This window comes from Rousettus aegyptiacus, unplaced genomic scaffold, assembly GCF_014176215.1.
Source record: "Rousettus aegyptiacus isolate mRouAeg1 unplaced genomic scaffold, mRouAeg1.p scaffold_m13_p_15, whole genome shotgun sequence".
Classification (NCBI taxonomy): Eukaryota; Metazoa; Chordata; class Mammalia; order Chiroptera; family Pteropodidae; genus Rousettus; species Rousettus aegyptiacus.
This window is the reverse complement of record NW_023416290.1, coordinates 8,780,279-8,804,274: the sequence shown is the minus strand read 5'-3', so window position 1 is coordinate 8,804,274 and position 23,996 is coordinate 8,780,279. Positions and strand designations below refer to the sequence as shown.

General features: G+C 42.4%; 1 protein-coding gene and 1 pseudogene across 8 annotated transcripts in view; one reads left to right on the top strand and one right to left on the bottom strand.

Moving 5' to 3' along the window:
* Positions 1-23,996, bottom strand: part of SLCO5A1 (solute carrier organic anion transporter family member 5A1) — a 124,916-nt gene that overhangs the window by 70,184 nt on the left and 30,736 nt on the right. For all 8 annotated transcript variants that reach the window (XM_036232804.1, XM_036232803.1, XM_036232806.1 and 5 more), the window contains 2 exons: positions 10,492-10,624; positions 5,555-5,772 (listed from right to left, as the gene is read on the bottom strand). In XM_036232804.1, coding sequence (XP_036088697.1) covers positions 5,555-5,772; positions 10,492-10,624 — 351 coding nt within the window. The remainder of the gene's footprint in view (positions 1-5,554; positions 5,773-10,491; positions 10,625-23,996) is intronic.
* Positions 18,718-18,836, top strand: LOC118612216 (annotated as a pseudogene).

Genomic DNA, 23,996 nt, shown 5'->3' with positions numbered 1-23,996 from the left:
TTGCCAGGCCAGTTACCTTTTTCCTCATAAGCTGAAAGACCAAATCTAAAGGTTCAGCTTATCACAAGAAAACACACGCACAACAAAATAAACGTAAAAGAGAAATGAAACAAAAAATTAGAAATAGAGAAGATAAATCAGAGCAGAACATCCAAACCAGAGAAAAGAATCAAATATGTCTATCAGATCCTTCCTGGGGCTCGGATTTGAATCCAAAGCAAAAAGTTGTGTGATCATCATTAGCAGAAACATTCTCATTCCTTCAGGGAAAACAAAGCTTTTCTTCCTTATGTTCTAGAGCAGTGATTCTCGTGGTGTGGTCTCCGGACCACCGGCATCAGTATCACCCCTTGCTAAACATGCAGGTCCTCAGGTTACACCCCAGGCCACCTAGATCGGACACTCGGGGCCTGACCCAGCACTCTGGATTTTAAGAAGCCCTCGCGGCACTTCCTAGTAGGCTACATTTGAGAACCACTGCTCTCAAGCAACAGGGTTTTATAGAAAGGGCACTGAGCCATGCTCCTATGCAACACGGAAAATTCAAGCAACAGCTTCCAATAAAAGCTGCAAAGTGCAATTCAGCAAAGACGCAAAGGCAATAAATAGGCAAGAAGGCTACGACTACATGGCCCAGACACGGGGCTCTGGGTCATCTCTCTCTATGCTGAGTCAAGGAGAGACTCTAACACATTCCATACTTCACTAGCTGTAAAAAGCCTAGCTACAGGCCATATGCAATGATTCTGGGTGTTCCTGGTAAGCTCCAATGCACAACCGATTCCTTCTGCCCCCCTCAGCTAGTTCTCCTCCCCATTACCTGAGTTGGAACCCTGAAACCATCTTTGGTACCTCCCTCCCCATCATTCCCATATCAGTTACCTGTAGACACAACCTTTTTCTTCCCTCCTCAGCATTTAGTAATTCATTCATCAAATACGCACTGAGTATCTGCTAGGTGGTATAAATTCATCAGGGAGCATAACAGACCAAAAAAAAAAAAAAGAAAAAAAAAAAAAGAATCCTTGCCGTCACGGAGCTTACTTTCTCATTGTGGAGACAATACATAATATAAATAAGTAAAATGCATAGTGTGTTAGATAGGGATGGGTATTAAAGAGAAAAAGAAAGGAGGGAAGAAGATACGAAGTTTCGGAGAGGAGGGTGGAGATTTTTAAACAGGGTGGTTAAGCGAGGCCTCACTGAAAAGGGGCCATCTGAGTTACGCCTTGCAGGAAGCGAGAGGATTGGGGGAGAGGCTCTCGGCGTGGGAATGGCAGGCGCGAAGGCCCCGAGGCGGGACTAGGCCTGGCACGTTTGGGGACCGGCAATGAGCAAACTGTGGCTGAAGCAGAATAAACGAAAGGGACGGTAAGAAGGAGACGGGGTCGGATGGGTAACCGGGGGTCAGGTCGTAGCCCTGGGAGGTCGCGTGGGGATGGGACTTCTCCGTGAGCGAGACGGAAGGCCGCAGAGGCTTTGAGCCGAGGAGAAGCATCTCAACGGGAGCCTTCTGGCGGCGGAGCTGAAAGCAACAGAAAGGGCAGGGAGAGAAGCGGGGAGACCAGTTTAGGGGGGCCCTGCCCTTTCCTTCTGTATTAGTTGAAACCATCAGCACCCCTCACTTGGGCTCTGTCTATAGCTCTCTACCTGGGCCACCCTTTCTCTCCCTAACGCCTGCCAAACGTCCTCTCAGACCTCCCCCTGCCCATCAGGGATGGACTCAGTGCAAGGCTAGAACTCAAGCCCTCCGCGCACCGCATGGCCCCACCTGGCCTTCCCAACCCGCCCCACCCAGGCCTCTGCCACACACAGCCAACACACCAGCCACAGTACACTTGACCTTCTTGCCTTTGCTCTCTCTGACTAGAATGCTCCCACCATCCCCCCTCCACCTACTGAAATTCTCCCAGTCTTCCAAGGTTCATCACAAATGCCACCACCTCCATGAAACCCTTCTTGATCCCTCACCTAGACTAGACATTCCCTTGCTTGCCTTTGAACCTCACGCCACTGTGTCCAGCTTCCTTTATGGTCTTTAGCATATTTTCATCTGTATTTGTCCTGTCTCCCTCAGTGGACTGTAAGCCCTCTGAGAGCAAAGCCTGGCTCACTCACCTTCATATCTGCCACAGCATGGAGTGTATGACCCCTTCTATAGAGTGAACGTTGTCGAATTAAATGGGGACAATATAATCCTTTAGTGGTAAAAATTCTGTAAATTTCAATGGCCTCTTTAAATCGTTCATCACCTCAGAGTGACTCCTTTATTTAGTTAATATTGTAAACATATTACACTCTAACATAAACATCTAGCAGGAAAAAAAAAAGTTATATCTTATGCTAATTTATAATTCTATGCAAGTAAGCTTAAAAAATTAAAAGTGGACACAAAACGATTTTTTTTTTCTTATGATTAACTTCCACCCAAAGTTTTCTATTTAGGAAGATACCCAGTTAAATTTAGAAGACATTAAAATGGACCTCAGACCTCAGGAAAATTGATCCACTTAAATATTTTAGGTGTTCATTTTTATTGGTAAGATTTTGGTGCAATCAGTGCTAATCTCTTTATGGAAAGGTGATGCAGACACACTAAAAATTCCTTCCCCTTTGTGGTGTTTTAAAACACTCTTATTCCTGCATAATTTATAATAAGCATCTAGAAACACTGAGTCAGACTTTCTCGATGCCTAACATTAAAATATGGAGGCAGAGAGTCAAAAATACAGTACATTCTCTCCTGGTGCTCTCTACAACAGAACTTTCCAAAAGGGCGCCGTTCAGCATGGTCCAAATCATTTTCTTTTTAAGGAAGTACACGTTAACAGCTACCTTTCCACCACCTCTCTGAAGGAGCTAATACTATATTCAAATTTTATACGTGAAAGAAAGACCCAGAGAAGCCTTGCTCCAGAAAACAGAACAAGAGGAAAGATGATCTGGGAATCAAACTCGGATTTAACTCAAAAGGAAATCTTAGCAACCATTCTTTAATTCAAGACCTTAATAACGCATCTCAGCTGTCTAATATGAATTATATCAACACTGGAATAATTTCCAGAGATTTAACTCGTTCTTTTGAAAATCAGGTTAAATGTTAGACTATAGGTCTAATTTCATTTTCTATAGTTGAGAGGTCTTAGATACTCTAAAGGAAGTCAATATGTACAAGATAAAGATAAATTAACTTTATATATTCTAACTGAACATTATTTTAATATCACCAACATAATTTGAATCATTTTTAGCAGAACATTCTCCTGTTAAGATCCCATTAAAACGGGATTCCCTTTTAACAGGGAAAAAAGTGTCTCTTGAAGTTCCTGTCTAGATACAACTAGAGATTCCAGTATAAGTAGAAGTAACAAAATGAACCAGCTCTGTGTCCTAATCAGGAGATTTAGCCACAGAAGTGAGATCAGTCGTCGGGATTAAGGCAGAGATTAAGAAAGCTGAGAATTAATCCGAAATACAAGAAAATCGGAACAGAAACAGATTTTATAAACGAACTACCCATCACTGTTGAAAGCCTCCTCTTATTCTTTCTTTTAAAAGAAAATATTCTGAACCATGAAATTGAGCAGAGAAAAGAGGGTGGGGAGCAATCCTTAGCAGCGCAAGAAGATATGCAATAAAATAGCGTATAGATACAATTTTTTTAAATAATTTAAAAATTCTGAACCTGCCTGCCTAAGTGCATGTCCCCCCAGGAAGCAGGTCCTGAGACAAGAATTCAAGTTCAAAACGTTCATTTGTTTCAGGAAGTGCTGGACGGGAGCGTGGACGTGAAGCATGGGCGGATGCGCAGCCCCCGGAGGATGCGCAGCCCCCGGAGGATGCGCAGCCCACCGCAGGGCTGTCTCAGCCGCGAGGCGAGGGGGCCGGGCGTCTGTCTGCCATTGTCCGAGGCTGCGTGGGTGGCGTGTGGGGAGGTCAGTGTGCTGACGCCTTGGCATCTGAACCTGCCTCAAGCGGGAGCCGAGCAGTTTCCCAGCCTACGCACAGACCGTCACACGAACGATGCGAGCCCTGGCAACCGGCAGGCCTCCGCCATGAAGGCGGGGAGGTCCGCAGTACGGATGGGACAGCGACAGCACTGTCCCACAGTGACAGTCCACGCTGCATCCTCCAGGACAACTCAGTGCCCATCACCGGTGGCAGCCGCTGTCGGTATTGAATATCGACCTTCTCGCTCTCTTCTATCTACTATCCGACAGAGCATCTGTTTCACACTCAGGCGTCTATTCCCAAACTATAAAAATACACAATTTTAGCTTACGTATGCCTTTATTTCTCCAGAAATTAAGTCTAATTTATATTCTACTTTATATTTTCCATAAATCAAGATGTCAAGTCGATTCCTGTCTTGTAAATTCTTTAACATCAACATTGCTTGTTCTCAACGAAATAGTAAAAAAAAAAAAAAAAAGTCAGTCAGCTGGTATTGGGCATAATGGTCCATAACACATTCATGAAAAACGATGGTACACGGAGTAAAAGCACAGGCCACAATGGCCTCCAGAAGAAATTTTGGCCATTCCAAAAGCACACACAGTTGTAACAAAATGATGAGGCGGGACGGGACGGTGCCTCTCTGGCCTTCCTGTGTACCTGAGAGGATAACGTGCCTTAGGTGAGCTTTACCTAACACGACCTTGACCAAGGTAAGCACTTGATAAATATTTGGCTTCAGTTTTTCCAAAAAAAATATCAATTCAGGGATTCAGGAAACAGCAGAAACTAACAAGAATGTAGCACTGTAGGTTTCTTGGATTAGATAAACTCATTGCCATGCAACCGATATTTTGACTACGGGACAAAAACTGGCTGGTGAAGATTCATGGAAACTGTTTAGGTTCGAGAACTGCCTAACCTACCTCTAATAAGGTCATCGTTTTTAAGAGAAATAAAAATGAAGAAGTAGACCAGTTCGCATCACTAAGACTTTCTAGATGTTTCTGCGTTGGGTTTGGAAGCCCATCCCCTGACTGCCCTTCTCGCTGGCCACTTATGAGCATGGACAGAGCAACTGTTGAACGGGATTTCTGTCTAGTGGTAGGTTTTATGTTTACGTCAGGATCAGATCGTACCACCAAACCCGCCCCTCTCCTGAAACAAACCATCCATTATACAATGCAATTGGCATTTTAAAAAATCAGACATTTCTAAAAATAGTAAATGCTATATATATATAAATGTCCATATCTTTAGATCTAACTCAGTGCTTCCCAATCTGTAAGGACGAATCATTTTATTATTATTGTTTCCAGTTTATGATGTATTGATACTTTTGTAAAATACATCAAAAATGAACTGCCACAAAAAAATGAATTTTTTTAAAAAAACATATGCAACATAATCCCAATTAATTATTATTAGATTCAACAGGCATAAAACTACTGTCAAATTAAAAAGTCAATACTTACTCTCAACTTATCCTGCAGTTGACCAACAACGGGTGGTAGGCAGCACTGGGCTGGAATCGTGGTTTAAGTAACACTAATCTAAAGCGTTTCAGATCATTTTTATTTGTTAAAGAGATATGCTTTACCTCTGACATTCTTTCCGAATCCCATAGAAGAAACTTTTTTGTCCACTCGTTCACTGTTGTTCGATTTCTCCTTCACGACGTCGTCATCACTGACGGCATCGACAGAAAATTTTTTCTTTTTCTTTTTCTTGTGCCGAGGTGGAAGCTTTTTTGGAAAAGTAAACATTGGGAATATCACAAGAAACATTGCAATGGCACAAAGGAGGAATCCGCTCCACCTAAAAAAAAATCGGAAAATGTGAAATAGCGTTTACGGCTTTTGCAACATGAGTGAAAACAAACTAGCAAAGGAGAGGTTTGTGGTGATAAAATTCTCCAGCGAAAACTTTTTACCTTCATCACCATAAAGCGGTAGAAAGTTGGACAAAGAAGACATAGGCATATTCCCTCTCTGAGGTACAAACAAGAAATCTACCCAATAATTATACTGGTACTATGATGGATAGTATAATCAGCACCTTGACTAGAATATCGTTTAAGTATTTTAAGCACATATATGTTAGTTCTGCCAGCTAACATTGTCCTGCTACGATGTGTATTTTACAATAAGTCAATAACTCATAGACCTCACAGGAAAATAATACAGACACTATAGCATGCTTTGAGGGCCAATACAGAGACTTTTTCTTAGAAGAAAACCATTTTAACTACCGGATGGCACTCGAATATCTTTCTGCAAACCCTTAAGAACGCTCTGACCCTCTTAGCTCCCCGTCACGATGCTAAACCATGAGACCCACCCAGGACATTTCATTTGCTCCTTGCCTTTGAGAATGTGCAATCGAGTTGTAAGTGAGCTGAAATGTAAGAAGCAATCTCCAGAATGTGCAAGGATGTGTACAACTAAGAGTCAGATCACGTCCTGTAGACTGTGAATGCTACAGCGGCTCCGACGGGGGGACTGCGTGCCCACAGGCTTCCAAGAAGCAGAACGTGAGTGATGCAGAACCGAGGTTCCCTTTCTGAACTCGTCTGAGGCTGCCATGCTGCCGAGACCAGGAAGCACACACGGGCAGTGGAACTGGACTCCGGGTCCTGCATTTGAGCCCGGGTTAATTTCTCGGTCCCCTTTCAACCTTTGCTTAGCAAAAGGAGGCCCCCGGTCCCTCCTAACATGCCCTGCCACTTTCTAACTAGGATTCCTTGACTCCAAACTCCCTCCTGAAAGCTTCCAAGTTCAAGAGCACTCATACTCTGTCCTCTGTCTCAACAGGTCCCCGTCTGTTGTCACCAGAACACAAGCCGCATTCTAAGTGTAATGCTGAATTCAACCCAGGAAGAATACAGATCAATTGCAAAGTGAAAACGCATTTATAAAAATAGTGTTTGTATTAGTGTTCAGTGTTGTTGGCTGCTAGAGGTCATAGCTTAGCTGAGAGAATGACTTCCAGAACGAGTCATTAATAATCCAGTGTGTTATTTTCAAACATCTTTAAGGTTATAGCAAATAAAGATTTTAAGACAATCAGAGGAGGTTTTATTTTGAGAAGACTGCTCAGAGCAGACTTGTAACAATCTCAATTATTCAGAATATAATCGCGAACCCACCGCCTGACACAGGTTAGGTACTCGAAAAAAATGTCTTGAATAAATAAATTGAATAAAATAGTTTTTAAAAAACAAAGTCATCTGTCTGCAGGAACATAGCTATTATAATATCTGGCCCCTTGAGCACTTGGCTGCTTACAGGGCATCTACTAACCCGGCCCTGCTCGTCGACCATTCCTGAATCTTTCTGCAAACCCTACGATCACTTCTCCTGAACCTTCAGTTCCCAGACCTCTCCTGCTCTCTCCAGAGGAGGGCAGGCAGCGTGGTGTAAGGGACAGTTCTCGAGCTGTGGCTTCAGACAGAACTGGGTTTTTCTCCAGTCTTTACCACTTACTCGCTCTAAGAGCCTAGGGAAGTCATTTGCTTTTCTGAACTGGCTTTTTCATCTGAAAGGGGCAGGGGGTAAAAACAACTGTTTTGGGGTCATCAAAATAATAAGACCACGTATGGAATGCACCTAATAAAACGTCTGTCCCATCTGCAATCAATTTGTTTGTCTTTATGTAGATATATACTCCACCAGAGCCATTGACTCAAAATTATACGCCAACATCACCCAAAGCGAGAGCAAATGACAGAAGAAGAGAAAGAATTATAGCAAATAAATGATAATATACAAGTTTGGGGACGTCTCTAAGCAGAGCTAGCCAGCCCGCATTCAAAGGTCTACAGTGGTACTGTAGTGAATATACATAACGCTGGTGCTAACAGGGACGCCGAGGAAAGCTGAGTAGGACAAGAAAGCGCACATTATACGCTGGAAAAAGACACCTGAGTAAGAGCCAAAATTGAAAAGCCAGGGTCCCTGGCTCCTTTTAATGCAGCATTCCCCAGAGACTGCTCTCTAAGAGGGGCGGGTCAAGTCCCCTGACTAAGCATCCACCTGGACCCAGCTCCTCCCAGCTCTCACTGACCCTGAGGCTTCGGGCACGTTATTCAAATCGCTGAGCATCCATTTCCTCATCTGCGAAATGGGCGAAATATTCGCGACTATGGACGGTTCTTACAAGGCTTGAATGAAAACGTGTGTAAAGCTCTTGGTATGAGGCTTGACACGGAAACCTCCCGCTAAATGCTAGCGTCGATCACTCGTTTCCTCCTTCACTCTTTCGGCACGTGTCTATGGGAAAACGCATCATTCTGCAAGGCGTGGTATGAAGTAACGCTGTCAAATAACCGTGTCTTTGTTCAAGGTGGAAGTCTTACAAGCAGGGCTGCTCAATAAACAAAAACCCCTACTTGGATTTGCATATTGAGAAATCCTGCCACTCATAGAACTAATGTTGGGCCATTAAAATGAACAAAACTCCCCAGACACCGATGAAAGTCAAAGGACTAAATAATAGCTAACGCATATTAGGTAGCGAGAACTACAGAGCTCTGCACGTAGAGATTCGTTCACTCCTCGCAACAGCCCTGTGAGGTGGGTACTGTAGCTGCTTCCGTTCTACAGATTCATACAACAGCAGCAACCACGGAGACGGAGAGAAGGAAAGTCACTTCCGCAAGGTCACGTACGCGATGCGGTGGCCGACTGGGACTCAAGCCCAGGAGACTGCGGCTTCAGGGTCTGCGCTCGCAGTCACTCCGCTTTGCTACCTGCTGGGTTGACGTCCACTAGAAAACTCCGTGAAGACAGCGGAAAGCACACGGAGGCCTAAAGCCCCCGCTCGCCTCTCCCTGACCCCAAGTCGGTCCCCTTTGCCTCGCTCCTCCCAGGTGTCCCCTCGTCGCCCTGACCTTCTCGGGGACATCTGTACAGACCACAGAATATAGACGGGATGTTCATAAACACAGTTGAACAATCTAGTTTTCTGAGAATAAAAAATAATAATAATAATCCTTACTCTGATTTATTTCAAAACTTGGGAAAAAAAATTCTCTAGTGGAGACCAAAAATTTCACTATCAGTAAAGAACTTAAAATTCCTGTGTTATTCCCCAAATGCTGGCTGACAAGGGAACTTCCTTTTGTATCATTTCAAAACTGTGGAAGGCCAGGCTCATCGAAATCTCAGCACGTCCATGTGCAAAGAGCGTTACTTAAGAAAATAAGAAGTGTTATGCAGCTCATTTAATATTTGTTAACTGCTTTGAAAGTAGATAGTATTAAACATTATTCCCATGGACTCAGAGTTATGAGGTTATTACCTTAGAATGAAGTGGAGAGAGAACCCTAAGAAGATTTAGAAAGCACTCCTTGACACTAATTTCTAACGCTGCAGTATTCTCTGTTCTAAAATGAAAACTTCTTATCAATATATACCTATTACTAATCCATGTTAAATGAATGCAGGACACTAATACTTCCGGTTAGTGCTTACGTACTGGAAAAAGAAAAAAAAGAAAAAAACCTTTGTTCAAGTAAAGGGCTGTGAAGAACACACACACAGAGCTGGCTCTTTGAATAAAAGACCTAACACCTAAAGTGGAGTTCCCACTCTCAGTCCTAATTTGTGATTTAGCAGGACAACCAAGGGCTAGCGGGTGACAGAGAAGCCAAATCTCAAGCACACACAGACAAACGAACTGTCACTGAGTAAAACGACTGATTGGCTGAGTGTGACGATGGGGGGGGGGGGGCAGCGGGAACAGCAGACAAAGCAGAAACACAACACAATAAGGAAGTGGGGGGAAATATTGTTTTAAAGGCACAGAAAAGATCGTGAAAGCTTTGACTGCAGTTCGCAGGCAAGTCCCAACACAGCCACATCGGCCTTTCCTCCCTTCTGCCCGAGAGGAAACAAACGCCTCCACCCTGAGGAATGAGGACTAAGCCGAGATCCCCGAACCCTCCGTAGTCATTCCCTGTCTCCGCTGCAACAAATTGCCACACGCTTAGTGGCTTGAAACCACACGGACATATTCTTACAGTTCTTGAGGTCAGATGTCTACAACTGGTCGACGGAGCTGCATTCCTTCGGGAGGGTCTAAGAAAGAACCCGTGTCCTTGCTTTCCCAGCTTCTAGAGTCCACCTGCCACCCGCGGTCCCTTCCTCCATCGTCAAAGCACATCGCTCCAACCTCTGCCTCGATCGCCACTGCTCCTTTTCCTCCTCTGACCCTCCCCCGCCCCCCTCTTTCCTTTACTAGGACCCTCATGATTATATTGGGTCAAGCAGGGTCATCCAGGATCATCTTCCCATCTCAAGGTCTTCAACTGAATCACATCTTCAAAGTCCCTTTTCCCATGTAAGGCGACACGTTCATAGGTTCTGGGGTTTAGGACATGGATAACTTTAGGAGATTATAATTTTGCCTACTACCCCCTCCTGGGTGATTTTTAGCTACTTTTCATCTTCCCATTGGGAAACTTTTTATTTCAACGATGAAGGTACTCTATCATTAATAATAAGTGAAATGAAAAATTTAGTAAACAGTTCTTACCAGTTTCCAATGAAACGAGGGTCATTCTGGTCAAGGTGAACAGGATTTCTGGGATCGACATAAAAACCAATAAGAAGTCCACCTAATAAATATCCCACTGCAGGACCGAGTGCTCCCATGACATACATGATGGCTGAGAAGACAGAAGGAGAAATAGAAAATAATAGCGACATGTTACTTAAGTTTCGGTATTTGTCTAATTTCAGTCAGACCACGCGGACGTCACAGTTAAATCCCATTAACTTCCAAAAACAGAGAACTTTAGAGATTGTGTCTGTGTTGACATTTGGGTTTCAAATTACGCCTCTTATTTAACTGACGCCTGGGGTCCTCTTAGCACATAAGAATCATTTGAAGAACTTTGTGGTTGCTTTTGTTTTTAATATATGTGCCTAGGCTCCACCCCTGATCCACTCGATTTAAGTTTCTGAAAGTATAAGCTTGGGCTAGTTAATGAGGCTAGTTAATAGATAGATTAAAAGGTAGTCGCAATGTAAGAAAATGGGGGGAAAAGTAGATGTCACTTGTCACAGATGGAGGATGCCAACGGGTTGAGAGAACTCGAGGCCAGATTTTGCCTTGAAGCTGGGTTCAGCGGATTTGGCAAAGCTGCGTGTGTAAGCACACTCAAATCACTAACATTTTCAAATTACCACTTTGGAATCGAAGCTCTCGCAATGCATTTGGTTTGCTGTTAATTGAGGAATCTTAATTAAACATTACTAAATCTCTTGAAACGGCATTAGTGAAAAGACCCAAATGGAAACCACCAACCTACAGCTGAAATAGAAAATAATTTTTAAAAGCACATGTCCAAAGGTGTGTGTTGGGGGGGTGGGGGAGGGAGTAAGAGTCTCAACGTCAGTAGACCAGAAAGATAGTCATTCTATCCAAAAAAAATGTGGCCATCAAAATGCGGTTACAGCATGTTTTCATGCGGTGATTTACATTTTTTAAATAAATAATATTCTGCAAATTTTTACATTTTGAGGTAGGCAATGAAATTGCTTGAAAGTCATAGAAAAATCTAGCCACACTCTGAATCCATTGTTTTTTGTTTTTTGTTTTGTCTCGTTACTTGGGGACAGATCAGTGAACACTTTTAAGGAACTTCTCTATACAAGGCATAACGAACCCAGGTGCTACATGTTTCCCATTTCTATTGGCATTATGCATTTTAATTGCGGAATAAATAAGTGGTTTGCCATGTCCTTTCCATAGCACTTTACCAGCAAGGAAATCAGAATCATCAGAATAGCTCATCTTTATCGTCTATACCTAAACAAACTTTGAATAATCTCGTCCCTTCTGTTCCTTAAACGACAGACAGTAATTTACCACCTGCCCTCGCTTTTCGCAGTATTTCGAAAGCCGTGTTTATTTTGCAGAATCATCTGCTCGTAACAATAAGGCATTAGGTTCTTCCACTTCCCCATCTGTGTTTGGAAATGATAGCGTAGCCACAAGTAATTAGAATCCTTTCGGAGGCATGCTTTTAATAAAATAAAATTATAATTTTGATAAAGATCTTATTAACTTCCTCCATTTACAGACTAAAACGGAACTCAGTCTCAGGTAGTTCCACACGCATATGAAGATAAAATTTCTGTTTACACCTCCAGGCAAACCAGCACCATTTACAACTTATAACTGTAAATGAGGCCAAAATGTGACATGAATCATCTTCCCAAAATAGTTCCTCTAGCATAAAAGAGCCTGTCTTACAAACACAGACGGGAGGAAAGGGTATTTCTGCCATCGTATTTATTATGCCTGGGGCACCTAGAGACACACCCCAGAGTGCCTGCCTGCGGTCTGCGGGATGGGTGCAGGTGAGATCAACCACGCGGTTACCCCGCGAAGAGAAGCCCAGCTAAATGGCAGTCACCGAGAAGCCTTTGCTTTCTGACACACAGATAGAGCTTGGTAAAATCCAGCTGTGTAACCAGAAAAAAATAATAATAATTATATAAGAACCACTTTAAGTCCAACAGAATCATTCTCATTAGTGGAAATGAATATGTGCATATGCATGTATGTCTATATAACTCTGCTGTATGCTATACTATGTAGTATGGTATAACAACTATACTTAATATAAATACACATCAATCAGTACATATGATACGTATAAATATATGCGATAACTCGTCGACATGGCCCCGTTTACTAAATAAATCATTCTGGCCACCGAGTTGCTGTCATTCATTAACCAACGACACTCATTCAGAGCTTGTCAGAGGATGGAATTGTTGACACAAACTCACTCTCCAGTCAAAAATTCCCACTCGCTCCCCCCTCTCGCTTGCCACACCCCACCCCCATCTAAAGAAAAGGTTCAGGCGTGGACTGCTGTTGCCATCTCAATCGGGCTAGTCAGTGAAACTGCAATACGAAAGAAGCCCCAATCTGTTCTTCCTGCACTCCGAACACTGTCTCGCACACCCCCGGGTCTTGCACGACTCCCCTCTGAGACAACACTGGGCCACGCCATTCACTGGAGCTCAAAGATGTCCTGCTCTTTACTTTTACTATCTCTTCAAACATTTTTGGCTTATCTTTTGAAGTAACTCACCACTTTTGATGGCAGGGGCCATATCACGTGTAGTACTATGTAGTGGTTAAAGCACAGACGCCAGACTCCTGGGTTCAGATCCCGGCCTCGGCTCCTGCTGTGTGACCACCAGCAGGTCGCTCAACCTCTCTGAGCCCATTTCCTCAGCTGAGATGGTCAAAGCATTTCCTCATAAGGCTGCTACAGGCCGTAAATGAGTTAATTTTTGTAAACCATGTGCAAAGTCAGGTGCGTGGCGAGGGATGTATAAGAATGTGCTTTATTGTTACTAATGTATACTAACTTTTACACATAGCTTAGTTTGGACGTGGGAGGCCCACCCTAACTACTCATGGGCCAATCGCACATCTGTACAATCATGTCTTATTTTCCATGTTCCAATGTTTTGACATTGGGAGACTTGCTGACCCTGAGGAGACCACCGCCCGCCAAACTCCGACCCATGGCGAGCAGCTCACCTGCAAGTGCACTTCTCCAATACAAACCACTCAGTCCCGAGCCCACACCCGGCCACCTCTTTAATTGGCCTCACACCCAGCCATTGTCCACCAGCCCTGGGTACCCGATACTGAGTGACAGCCCCACAACCCAGAGCCAGCTGAAGTCATTCAAACTGGCCGGTCCTACACTGCCCACCCCGCCTCACTCACTCCCTCCCGGGGAAGCACGGGACAGGCTCCCGCCGCCGACTCCCCGCGCTCGGCCCGCCATGGCACCATCTTCTGGAAACTGTGACCAACTACCTTTTCCATGGTGGTCGCCTCCTAATCTGTTGGTCTCCCCAAACTCAGACCTTCTGTCAACTCGCTCTATTTTAAAAGAATATCATGGCAACAGAATGGCGATGTCCCTCATTCCTATTCCTACCCGCACCTCTGGCTTCTCCTGTCTGGGCGGACTCCCTCCCTACCCTGGCAAGACATACGGGCTCCCGTCCCCGGCTCATTCGTCACAGGCTTAGGTACTAAGCCGCCTGACGTCCTCTCACTCCTCCTCTCTGATCTGACTCTCACTTCACCGCTCATCTCCCATGTCGGTCCTCGCCTGACCTCTAGCCCTGACCCCGCAGCCTCGGCCATTACCTCTCTCCGGACTGTGTCCGGGTGTTGATGTCTGCCAGTAACCCCCCTCAGGCTTCACCCGTCCCCAGAGTGTCTGCTCTCTGTGTGCTGGCTGCATGGTCACTTCTCACCCCTTTTTTCCAGAACATCCTCTATATCACTTGACCTACAGCTCGCTCACTCGACGTGTGCTTTACTCTCCATCTTTCAAAGCCAGCTCTTTTACGAGGCTTCCTCCAACTGACAGGACACAAAACCACGGTAGCAGGTTGTGTATCGCTGCTACACACCATTCATCGGCGTTTTTACTTTCTAGCTCGGTTAGGTGCTCTTTAAGCAACGTGGACTAAACCTCCCCCAAGACCCGCAATGCACAGCCGTCCGGGCCGGAGGCACTGGAGTCAGCACAGCACAGGGGGTCTTAGGGACGACCCGCAGTCAAACTGCCTCAGGAGAGACTCTGCACCGGCAGAAGTTATGTCACTTCTCTGGGCCCTGATTCTCTTTTCTCTGAAAATGGAGATTAAATAAGGTTATGCACACAAAGTGCTGAGCATGTAATACACGCTGAAGAAATACTGAGTTATATTTTTATGTGTTGAATGATTACCTCTTCATTCTCTAATAAATATTATTAAACATTAATTTTGTATAGATCGAATACATAATTTAATGGAAGATATACTTAACATCTTTATGTTACTTTAATAAATCATCTTTTGTAGAATCACTATTTTTGATCCAGAACTTAGTTCTTATAATGAATGGGCTGGGCAGATGGGAATAGGGAAAGAGAAAATCAAAACCTTTCTTTCCTCACAAAAGGGCCAGAAGATCTTTCTGAAGCTAAGCATGTGCTTTCTGCTGGTGGTGATTATTCTTTTTTAAATAAACTTTGGGATTTTTTCTAATGATTATAAAATGTAATATGGATTTATTGTAAACTCCCAAAAGCATAAAAATAATTTTTTAAATCACCCATACTCCCGACCATCCAGATCATAATAGTAATCGTAGTAATACATGTTTTTTACTCTTTCTATATTGTATAAATTTTAAACAGCAGGAATTATACAGTACTAATTGTTCTCTAATATGCTTTTTTCACATAAGTATATCAAATATTTCCTGTGGCAACAAATATTCTTCTGGACCTTTCACTATGGCTAAATGGTGTGTCATCGCATGGCTGTGAACACTTCATGAATAATCCCTGACTGTGGTTACTTCCCTAAAGATTGCAGTGACCTATCTGGAGCTTTGTCATTGCATATACTACTTAGAACCAGACCCCGACATTATGACTTCTGGTCCTGACCCGAGCTCCGTCTGTACTTCTGTGGAGGTAGGAAGCCACTCTTGCTGGGAGAGGGTCTGAAAGGCCCCCTTCGGCAGGACGGAGACAGCTCTCCACCTTCGCCTTGAACGTCATGGCTGGTTCGAGAGAGAAAGCACTCAGGAACGCGGACCTATGACCAGCTGTCTCCTCACCTGCTCCCAGCCCTATCTCCTTCACCCACCCTTCCCCAAGCTGTTGGACCTTCAGACCTTCCAATTTTATTTTTATTTTTTTACCCTATTCTGTGATCGTTTATGCTTTTTCATTAGAGCACATTAACTTCTATTTTTAATCCCATTTACCTTCACATTTTTAAGTGTTCTCTGGCAGACCTAGCCTTTATTATAATCTAATATCTCTGTTACTTTTACATCATACACTATTTTAGCTCTTGAACTTACATTATGTTTTGATGCATTTTATCTTCCTAAAACATTTTTCATAGGGGCTTTCATTTTTTAAATTAACCTTCAAGTTTTTCTTTTAAATGGTTTGTTACCTTCTATTTCTCCTTGCTTACTTTTTTAGATATGAGGCTTATATTTTTCATAAACTCTTATGATTTTAAACTTAAACTCTTTGTTACGCTCCTGCATTTCATCTTATTTTGGGGATTTAGGAGTTTTTCTTTCCCTTTCCAGCCTTCTAACAGCACCTTCTTTTGACAGACTTTGTTTATCTTAGTCTTCTCTCACGTTTCACTTCCTTTTGATTGATTTTGGTCATAACTCATTAGAAGCTAGGCCTGGCCTTGTATCTCCTCTGGGCCCATCTCCCTGTGGTCCTTGCTGTCTACTCCAGCTGCCTCACGGTGCTCCCGCCAGTCGAGGATAAAGGGGAGGCTCCCTTCTGCCCAGGTCCCAGGTCTCACTTTGCACGTGGTATATGTGACCAGCAGGACCCTCAGATTGCTGTGCCACATTATCCAGGAATGAGAAAGTGTGAGTTCCACATCCGAGGTCTGTGATGAATAAGCACTGACTCTAAGACAAGCCAGGTACGGAGCGAGACAGACAAGCCAGAGGGCTCTTCATTCATCGCTGGCCTGGCCTGCAGAGGGTCCCACGGGTAGACCTTCCGATGGCTACTCGAGAGAGGAGGCATAACTTCACCCTGCAATGCTCACGTCCACCTATTCCAGCCCTTGTCGAGGCTGCCACCTCCAGTCCCAGCGGAGTCCAAAGACGCTCCTCCCTCCTCATCACAAAAGCCAACGTGGCCGCACTGGGGATTACCTCAAACGGGCTTGTTCCGCAGGGTCAGCAGCAACCCGGGGAGCAGCTCCCAGAACTCTCTCAGCCGTGGTGGATGACTATACCTGCCTCTTACATGTAATGACTCAGGAGCTCCTAATAGTGATCCCTCAGCCAGCCACGAGCCTCACTTGGCCTGGGAAACCGAGGGCCCCAGTCCAAACCCCCAGAGATCCTAGGCGCGCATGGGGCCACGAGTCCCTGCCTTCTTCCAGATCGCTGCTCAAAGATCACTTCCCAGAAAAGCCATCGCCCACCCTGTCCTGCTGGAGTTTCCACTATGGCGCACACTGCCATACGTGACATTTTTCATCTGCTCATGCTCTGTCTCACCCACCGGAATGCCAGTTCCATCAGAACAAGAGCCGTTTTTTTCACCGATGACTTACCCACGCCTAGGCAGTGCCACCAGCACTAATGAATGTCGTCAACTGGAGGAGAGATGAAGACACAGGCCACCCGTCTTGACTGGAGCCACGAAAGCAGTGGATTCATCCTCACAATACAGCGCCTTGCACTGCCACCCACTGGCTCCTGGTCTCTAGGCCCCTGGGGCTGCCCTGTCCTTGCGAGCCACCTCTATCCTCCTTCCCCGCGGAGCCCTTGGTCTGGCAGTGCCGATGTCCATGGTTTGCAGCCACGGAGACTCAACTGTTATCCCGGCCCCACTACAGGCCTGATCCCCACCTCTGCCAGGCTCCCCAGAGGCCACCGCCCTCCCCCGATGACTGTCCAGAGCTCTCAGGGCCTCTCTGGAACTGGCCTGGATTTGCTGGGCCCTCACGTGAACTTGGTCTCTAATTTATCTGACTCGGCTTCCACGTTGCTCCCCGCCTCCTACTACTGCTCGCTGCTCACAGTCCAACAGCTTTCTCGCGTGCCCTCTGGCACAGGACCCCCTTCCTCAGCTGCCCCCCGTGGCAGGGCATGCTGCTGGGGACTGATGCTCACAGTATGACTTGGGCTCAGTCCCAGGACCTGGGATTGCACTCAGGATTGTCGCACAGAGAAACATCGTGCAGACAGGCCTGCGGTCCTCACCTAACTGTGAAACCCAGTCTGGGACACAGTGAGAGGTGGCCGGTCGCCCTCGTGAATAAGTTCGGTGGCACAGCTACCGTAGAACATAAGACGACAGGAAAATCAATCCGCACTTCACTGCAATACGCAATCCACAGCAGTGATACCAACTCACATTCAGCTTGCATAAATTTTTGAAAATTAGCCCAGGTACTTCGAAGCATCAAATTTAAAGACATTTTCCCTTGCATACTCCTTCCACTCACCAGCCCAGGCAGATAAGAGACCTTTGATCTTGGTTATTTTGAGCAGCAATTTTTTTTTCCCTTTAAATGATTCGGTTATTTTGACACAGGCCTGACAGCCAAAGAAGAGCTGCCACAGCCATCAGGGAACAGTCTATCGCTTTGCTAAAACAGCCAGAGAGCATTTCAGATCGCGAATGAGAAGGGGAAAGGGTTTAAGCAGATTCGAAGTCTGTTTCCTCACCACCGTAATGGGCAATAGTTGGCTTAAATTCACCATTTCCCTTTGGAAGTATTTTCAAAGTAAGACATTCTAAAAGGGAACACACATGTCCATACAGGAACAGCCAGTTTCACTTACCATCCAGGGCATGAGAAAGAAGTGTTTAATGTGTTGTGGCTTTTAAGACGTCAAATTGGCCACCTGTGAGTGACCGCCATCTAGCTTGCCAATTACTGCTACAGTTTTATAATTGGTACAAGCTTTTGGAATTTACCCTACATATGACAACATTTATCACTGCATTATATATATAGAAACACAATGAAAATAATAGTAATTAACTACATTTTGAGACATGATGCAAGTATTAATTTTAACGTTTATAAAGAATTTTTTATGCCTTAGAAGAGAATTATTTTTAAAATTTAAGTGAAAATATAGAATACAAAATTTTGTTGATCGTATGATCACATTACATCAAAAAAACATACACTTAAAAAAAGGATTATCATCTATAGCCATGCCACCCTGAACAAGCCCGATCCCGTGTGATCTCGGAAGCTAAGCAGAGTCAGGCCTGGTTAGAACTTGGATGGGAGACCACCTGGGAAGACGAGGTGCTGTAGGCGTAAAAAGTGGAAAAGTAAGGACTTGTAAGATGACAAGGTCCTTCAATGTGTGAGGTCAACCAAGGGTTACTTTGCCTTAAAAAAAAAAAAAAAAGACTATCAACAAAAAACTACTAGAACTAATAAGTGAGTTTAGCAAGGCTGCAGGATACAAGTTCAATATTTTCAAAATCAACATTTCTATATACTAGCAACACTCAGAAATTAAAATGCCATTAAAAACAGTACAAAAAAGTATAAAAATCTTAGCGATAAATCTGACTACGTATGATACCTATACACTAAAAATTACAAAACACTGCTGAAATAAATGGCAAGAGATGCCTTGTTTGTGGGTCAAAAAATCCAATATTGTTAAAATGTCAATTCTCCCAAAATCAATCTATAAATTCAATGAAATTTCATTTGAAATCTCAGCAGGTTTTATTGCAGGAATTAGCAAAGTGATTCTAACATTCATATGGAAATGCAAAGGTCACAGACTAGCTAAAAAACATTTTGAAAAAGAAGAATAGAGTTGGAGAACTAACACTACCTGATTTTAAGACTTATACAGATACTATAATCGAGACATTACAGTACTGGCTTAAATATATAGACAAATAGATCAATGCAATAGAAAAGAAACTCCAGAAACAGACCCACACAGCTATATGGACAACTGACTTTTGACAAATGTATAAAGGTAATTCAATTAAAAAAAAAAAAAGATTTTCAACAAATGGTGCTGAAACCATTAGATATCCATATGCAAAAATTAACTCAAAATAGATCAGAGACCTAAATGTAAAACCTAATACTATAAAGCTTCTGGGAGAAAACATTAGGAAAAATATTTTCCAATAGATACTTTACCAAAGAAAATATATGGACGGCAAATATGCACATGAAAGATGTTCGATTTCACCAGTCATTAGGGAAGTAAAAATTAAAACCACGATAAGATGCCACTAAACTCCTAGTCAAATGGTTAAAATTAAAAAAGACTAACTATACCAAGGATTGGCAAGAATGTGAAGCAACTAGAATTTTCACACACTGCTGATGTGGAATGTAAAATGTTGCAGCCACTCTGAAAAACTGTTTGCTAGCGTCTTAAGGAGTTAAACATAACTATCGCTTGATTCGACCACTTCACTCCTAGATGTTTTCGCAAGAGAAATGAAAGCATATTTCCGTACAAAGAGTTATATACAAATATTCAGAGCAGCTTTACTTGTAGTATCCCCAAACCAGAAACAGCCAAAAAAAGTCTATCAAGAGGTAAATGGATAAGCAAATTGTAGGATATTCATACAGTGGAATACTATTTAGCAACAAAAAGGAATGAACTGTCGATATACACTAAAACATGGATAAATCTCAAAATAATTACGCTGAGGGAAAGAAAGCAGACATAAAAGAATACATACTGTATGATTCAGTTTTTAAAATTCCAGAAACTACTCACTCATCTAGAAAAGAGTCTGTGGTTCCCTGGAGGAGGGGGTGGGCGGAGGAGGACCAGCGTGAGGGAGGGGATGGCAAAGATGCGCAAGGAAACTTTTGGCGACGCTGGAAATGTTCAGTCTTGATTGTGGTGAAGGTTCCATAGTGTAGACATGATTCAAATGTTATCGAATTATATCATTTTTAATTATGTGCAGTTTATTTTATGTCAGTTATACCTCAAAAGGACCAGTGTTCCAAAAGTGGATTCTAGTGACGGCTGCACAATTCTAAAAATCTACTAAAAGTCACTGAATTACACACTTCAAATGGGTGAATTTCATGGTATGTAAATTATGCCTCGAAAAGGTCATTAAAACAAACGAATGGAAAGACCAGAAGGAAACATACCACGTATTAAAAGTTGTTGGCTCAGATAGTGAAATTACAATGGGTTTGGGGTTTTTTGGTGTGTGTTTTCTTTATAACATTCCATATTTTTAGTTTTTTCTAATTGAATATGTATTTTAATAAGGAAAAAATTTATATATCTTCTGTAATTAGTATGTTAATCTCTTTCAACTATGAATACTTCATCAAACGTATCATCTGCATGAACTTAAGATATGTTTTTTATAACATGAAGACAGCCTTTACAGGTTAAGGGGCTTGTTTTATTTGTTCTTATACCTATAGTGCCTCCTAAAAGGGCACCTAACACTCAGCAACTCCTCAAAGAATGAGCATACAGTATCTGTAAAGCAATCCTTCCATTTTTCTTAAGATAGATCTGCTCAATACTACATGATGACTTCTCTCAGGCTAAATTATTGTAATAAATTAAAGGTCAGCAAACTACCAACTGGATTCGGTAAATAAAGTTTTATTGGAACACAACCACGTGCGTTCATTTACATACTATGTGTGATTACTTGCACACTAAGGAATATTTGTATACAAAAGAAATTTATCTGTAAAGTCCATTCTTCCAGAGTTGGCAGTTTCTCATAGATTCAATTTTTAAGAGTATAAACTTCAAGTAATATTTTAGTTGAACCATAATTCACTGGAAATGATATCATAGCTATTAATATTGTTTATCAATGATCTTCCAGAAACCGTAATAGGCACTTGACATCTTTTGTGCCATTCGACATTAACGGCTTTATGGAAAAAGAACAGTATCCTTCCCAATTTACAGATGATAAAGCTGAGTCCTTGAGAAGTTAGCACACCAGCAATTACCAGTAGTACAGTAGAGCCAAAATTAGAACTTGGCTCTATCTGAAAGCAAAGTCTATCATCCTCTTTCCATTTATATACATATGTCTCTAAAATATGAAAAAGTAGCAAAAGTTTAATCATAAGAAGCATACAGGTCTCCAATACTGAAAAAAATTCATCCCACGAGAGCTGAAAATCTCAAAATATTTTTGGAACTATTAGTAACAAGAGTCTTAAAAACATTCTAAATGAAAAAGCAGCTCACTATTTAGATTTCCATCTCGTCTCATCACTAATTGGCCGCCATAAGGATGGCAGAGAAATGTACATTATCTGAAAAAGACATTCCAAATATGTCGTGTGACATTTATTTCAATGAATATGGTAAAGACCCAGAAGAGTACGCCAGCTGTTAAGAGAAGATTAAATTTGCCTCCTGGGAAGGGTAAGTCCCTGCCAGGAAAGACCTTCCAGGTTAACAGGCGTAGGCATGGCACACCTCCAGTTCGCTTTCCAGGTACTCGAAGAAGCATGATGCTCATAAGAAAGAGGCAAGTCTGGAGTAACACTCAGGCACAAGTGGAATAATGTCATGTGCAAACGCCCCTACAGACACTGGCATCACTATGGCCTTGCCTTGAATTTTACAGTCAAGAGAGATAAACGTTTTAGGACACCCCTAACTTTACCCCTTCTTTTCTCAACACTCCACTGGAATTGGGTCTTGTACAGTGAGACTGCTTACACTGGGGCTCGCTGCAGAGCTTATCCTTGATTTAGAGAAGTGTTAGCAGTCAAAGTCACTGACAGGAGAACTATTACAAAAAATAACACTGGGCGTTTATTATATATAAGATACTGTGCTCAATGCCTTTATATGTATTTTCTCAGTTAATGTTCACAACAACCTTACGAGGTAGGTGCTATTGTCCTAATTTAAGGCATTTTCTTTTGTAACCACCCCATGGATGAAAGAAGAGAATCAACTCATCTGAATTCAAAATAGCTCATCCCTGAATCTTTGGTATCTAACAATAACAAAGATAATTTATAAATATAAGCAGTTTTACTAAGTTAATATGCCTAAACATTTTGTGTTTCTTTAATCATGCAACATTTCAACTCACAGTGGTAGGATAAATTCTCATTTGGAAAGCTAGCCTATCTATGGTCGACTTTCATGAGAAGGAACTATGCCAAATGAACAATCTAATATCAGTTATTTTGTTTTAAATAAAAAGTAATGCTCAATGTCCCAGGAGCAGTTAGGATTCAACTCAGTAGGTGAGTGGCTCCTGAGAGCACTGGCTTCGGCGTCAGATGTCCGTGACCATCGGAGACTGGCTCCGTGACCGTAGACAAAATACTTAATCCTGCTGGACGGGCTTCCTCCTCTATAAATAGGGGCTAGAATTTATCTACTTCCAAGAGTTATTGAGGGAATAAATGAGATAATGCACTTAAAACCTTTAACGCTTACTAAGTGCTCAGTCAATGTCAGCTATAACAATTATCATTATTACTTCTATTATTATATCTAACTTGATAGTTAAAATTATGATCCTGAGACAAATACAGGACTTTAAAGTATCTTTAGAGCCACGAAAGGCTGATGATGGTATATATTCCATAACATTTTAGTGTTAGTGTATATTTGCATCCAAAGTCTTCAAATATGGAATTCATATTGCTGGTTATCAGATAATCAGAATATTCAAGCTCCCAGAACACCCTGTTCCCTAATCATTTATCAATCAATAGTCACTTGTTGAAATTATACTGTACGAAATACCTGGTTTAAATATTATAAGTGATATAGATATAGATAGACATAGACATAGATATAGATATATAGATATAGATGATATAGATATAGATATAGATATAGATATAGATATAGATATAGATATAATCTAAAAAACAAAATAAACAAATAAATAAAACACAAGCATATTTCTAGAGACAGAGAACAAACTGATAGTTGCCCGATGGGAGGGGAGTTGGGGCACTGGATGAAAAAAGGTGAAACGATAAAGAAATACAAATTGGCAGTTGCCAAACAGTCACAGGGATAGAAAGTACAGCACAGAGAATATAGTCAGTGATATTGTAATAATTACGTTTGGTGCCAGGCGGGCACTAGACTTATCAGGGGGATTACTTCATAGATTATATAAATGTCCAACCACTATGCTGTACCCTGAAACTAATATAACTGTATTATATAATGTCAACTGTAATTTTTAAAAAACGTTTTTGAATGTTATGAGTAATGAAAAGAGCCATGTCCCTTCCCATGAAGAGTTTGTGGTGAACTCTTTATTGAGGAATAAAACACACGAGAAAAGATCACTGCCAACATAACACATTCTACGATAAGTGCAAAATAGTGGTTCCAATAAGAATTTTAAAAGACGTAAGGAGAGAAAGAAATGAGAGAATAAAACATACTTTTAAGTGCCTCTTCTGCGCTTTTTAAACACTTTTTAAACCCTCCCAACAAAATAT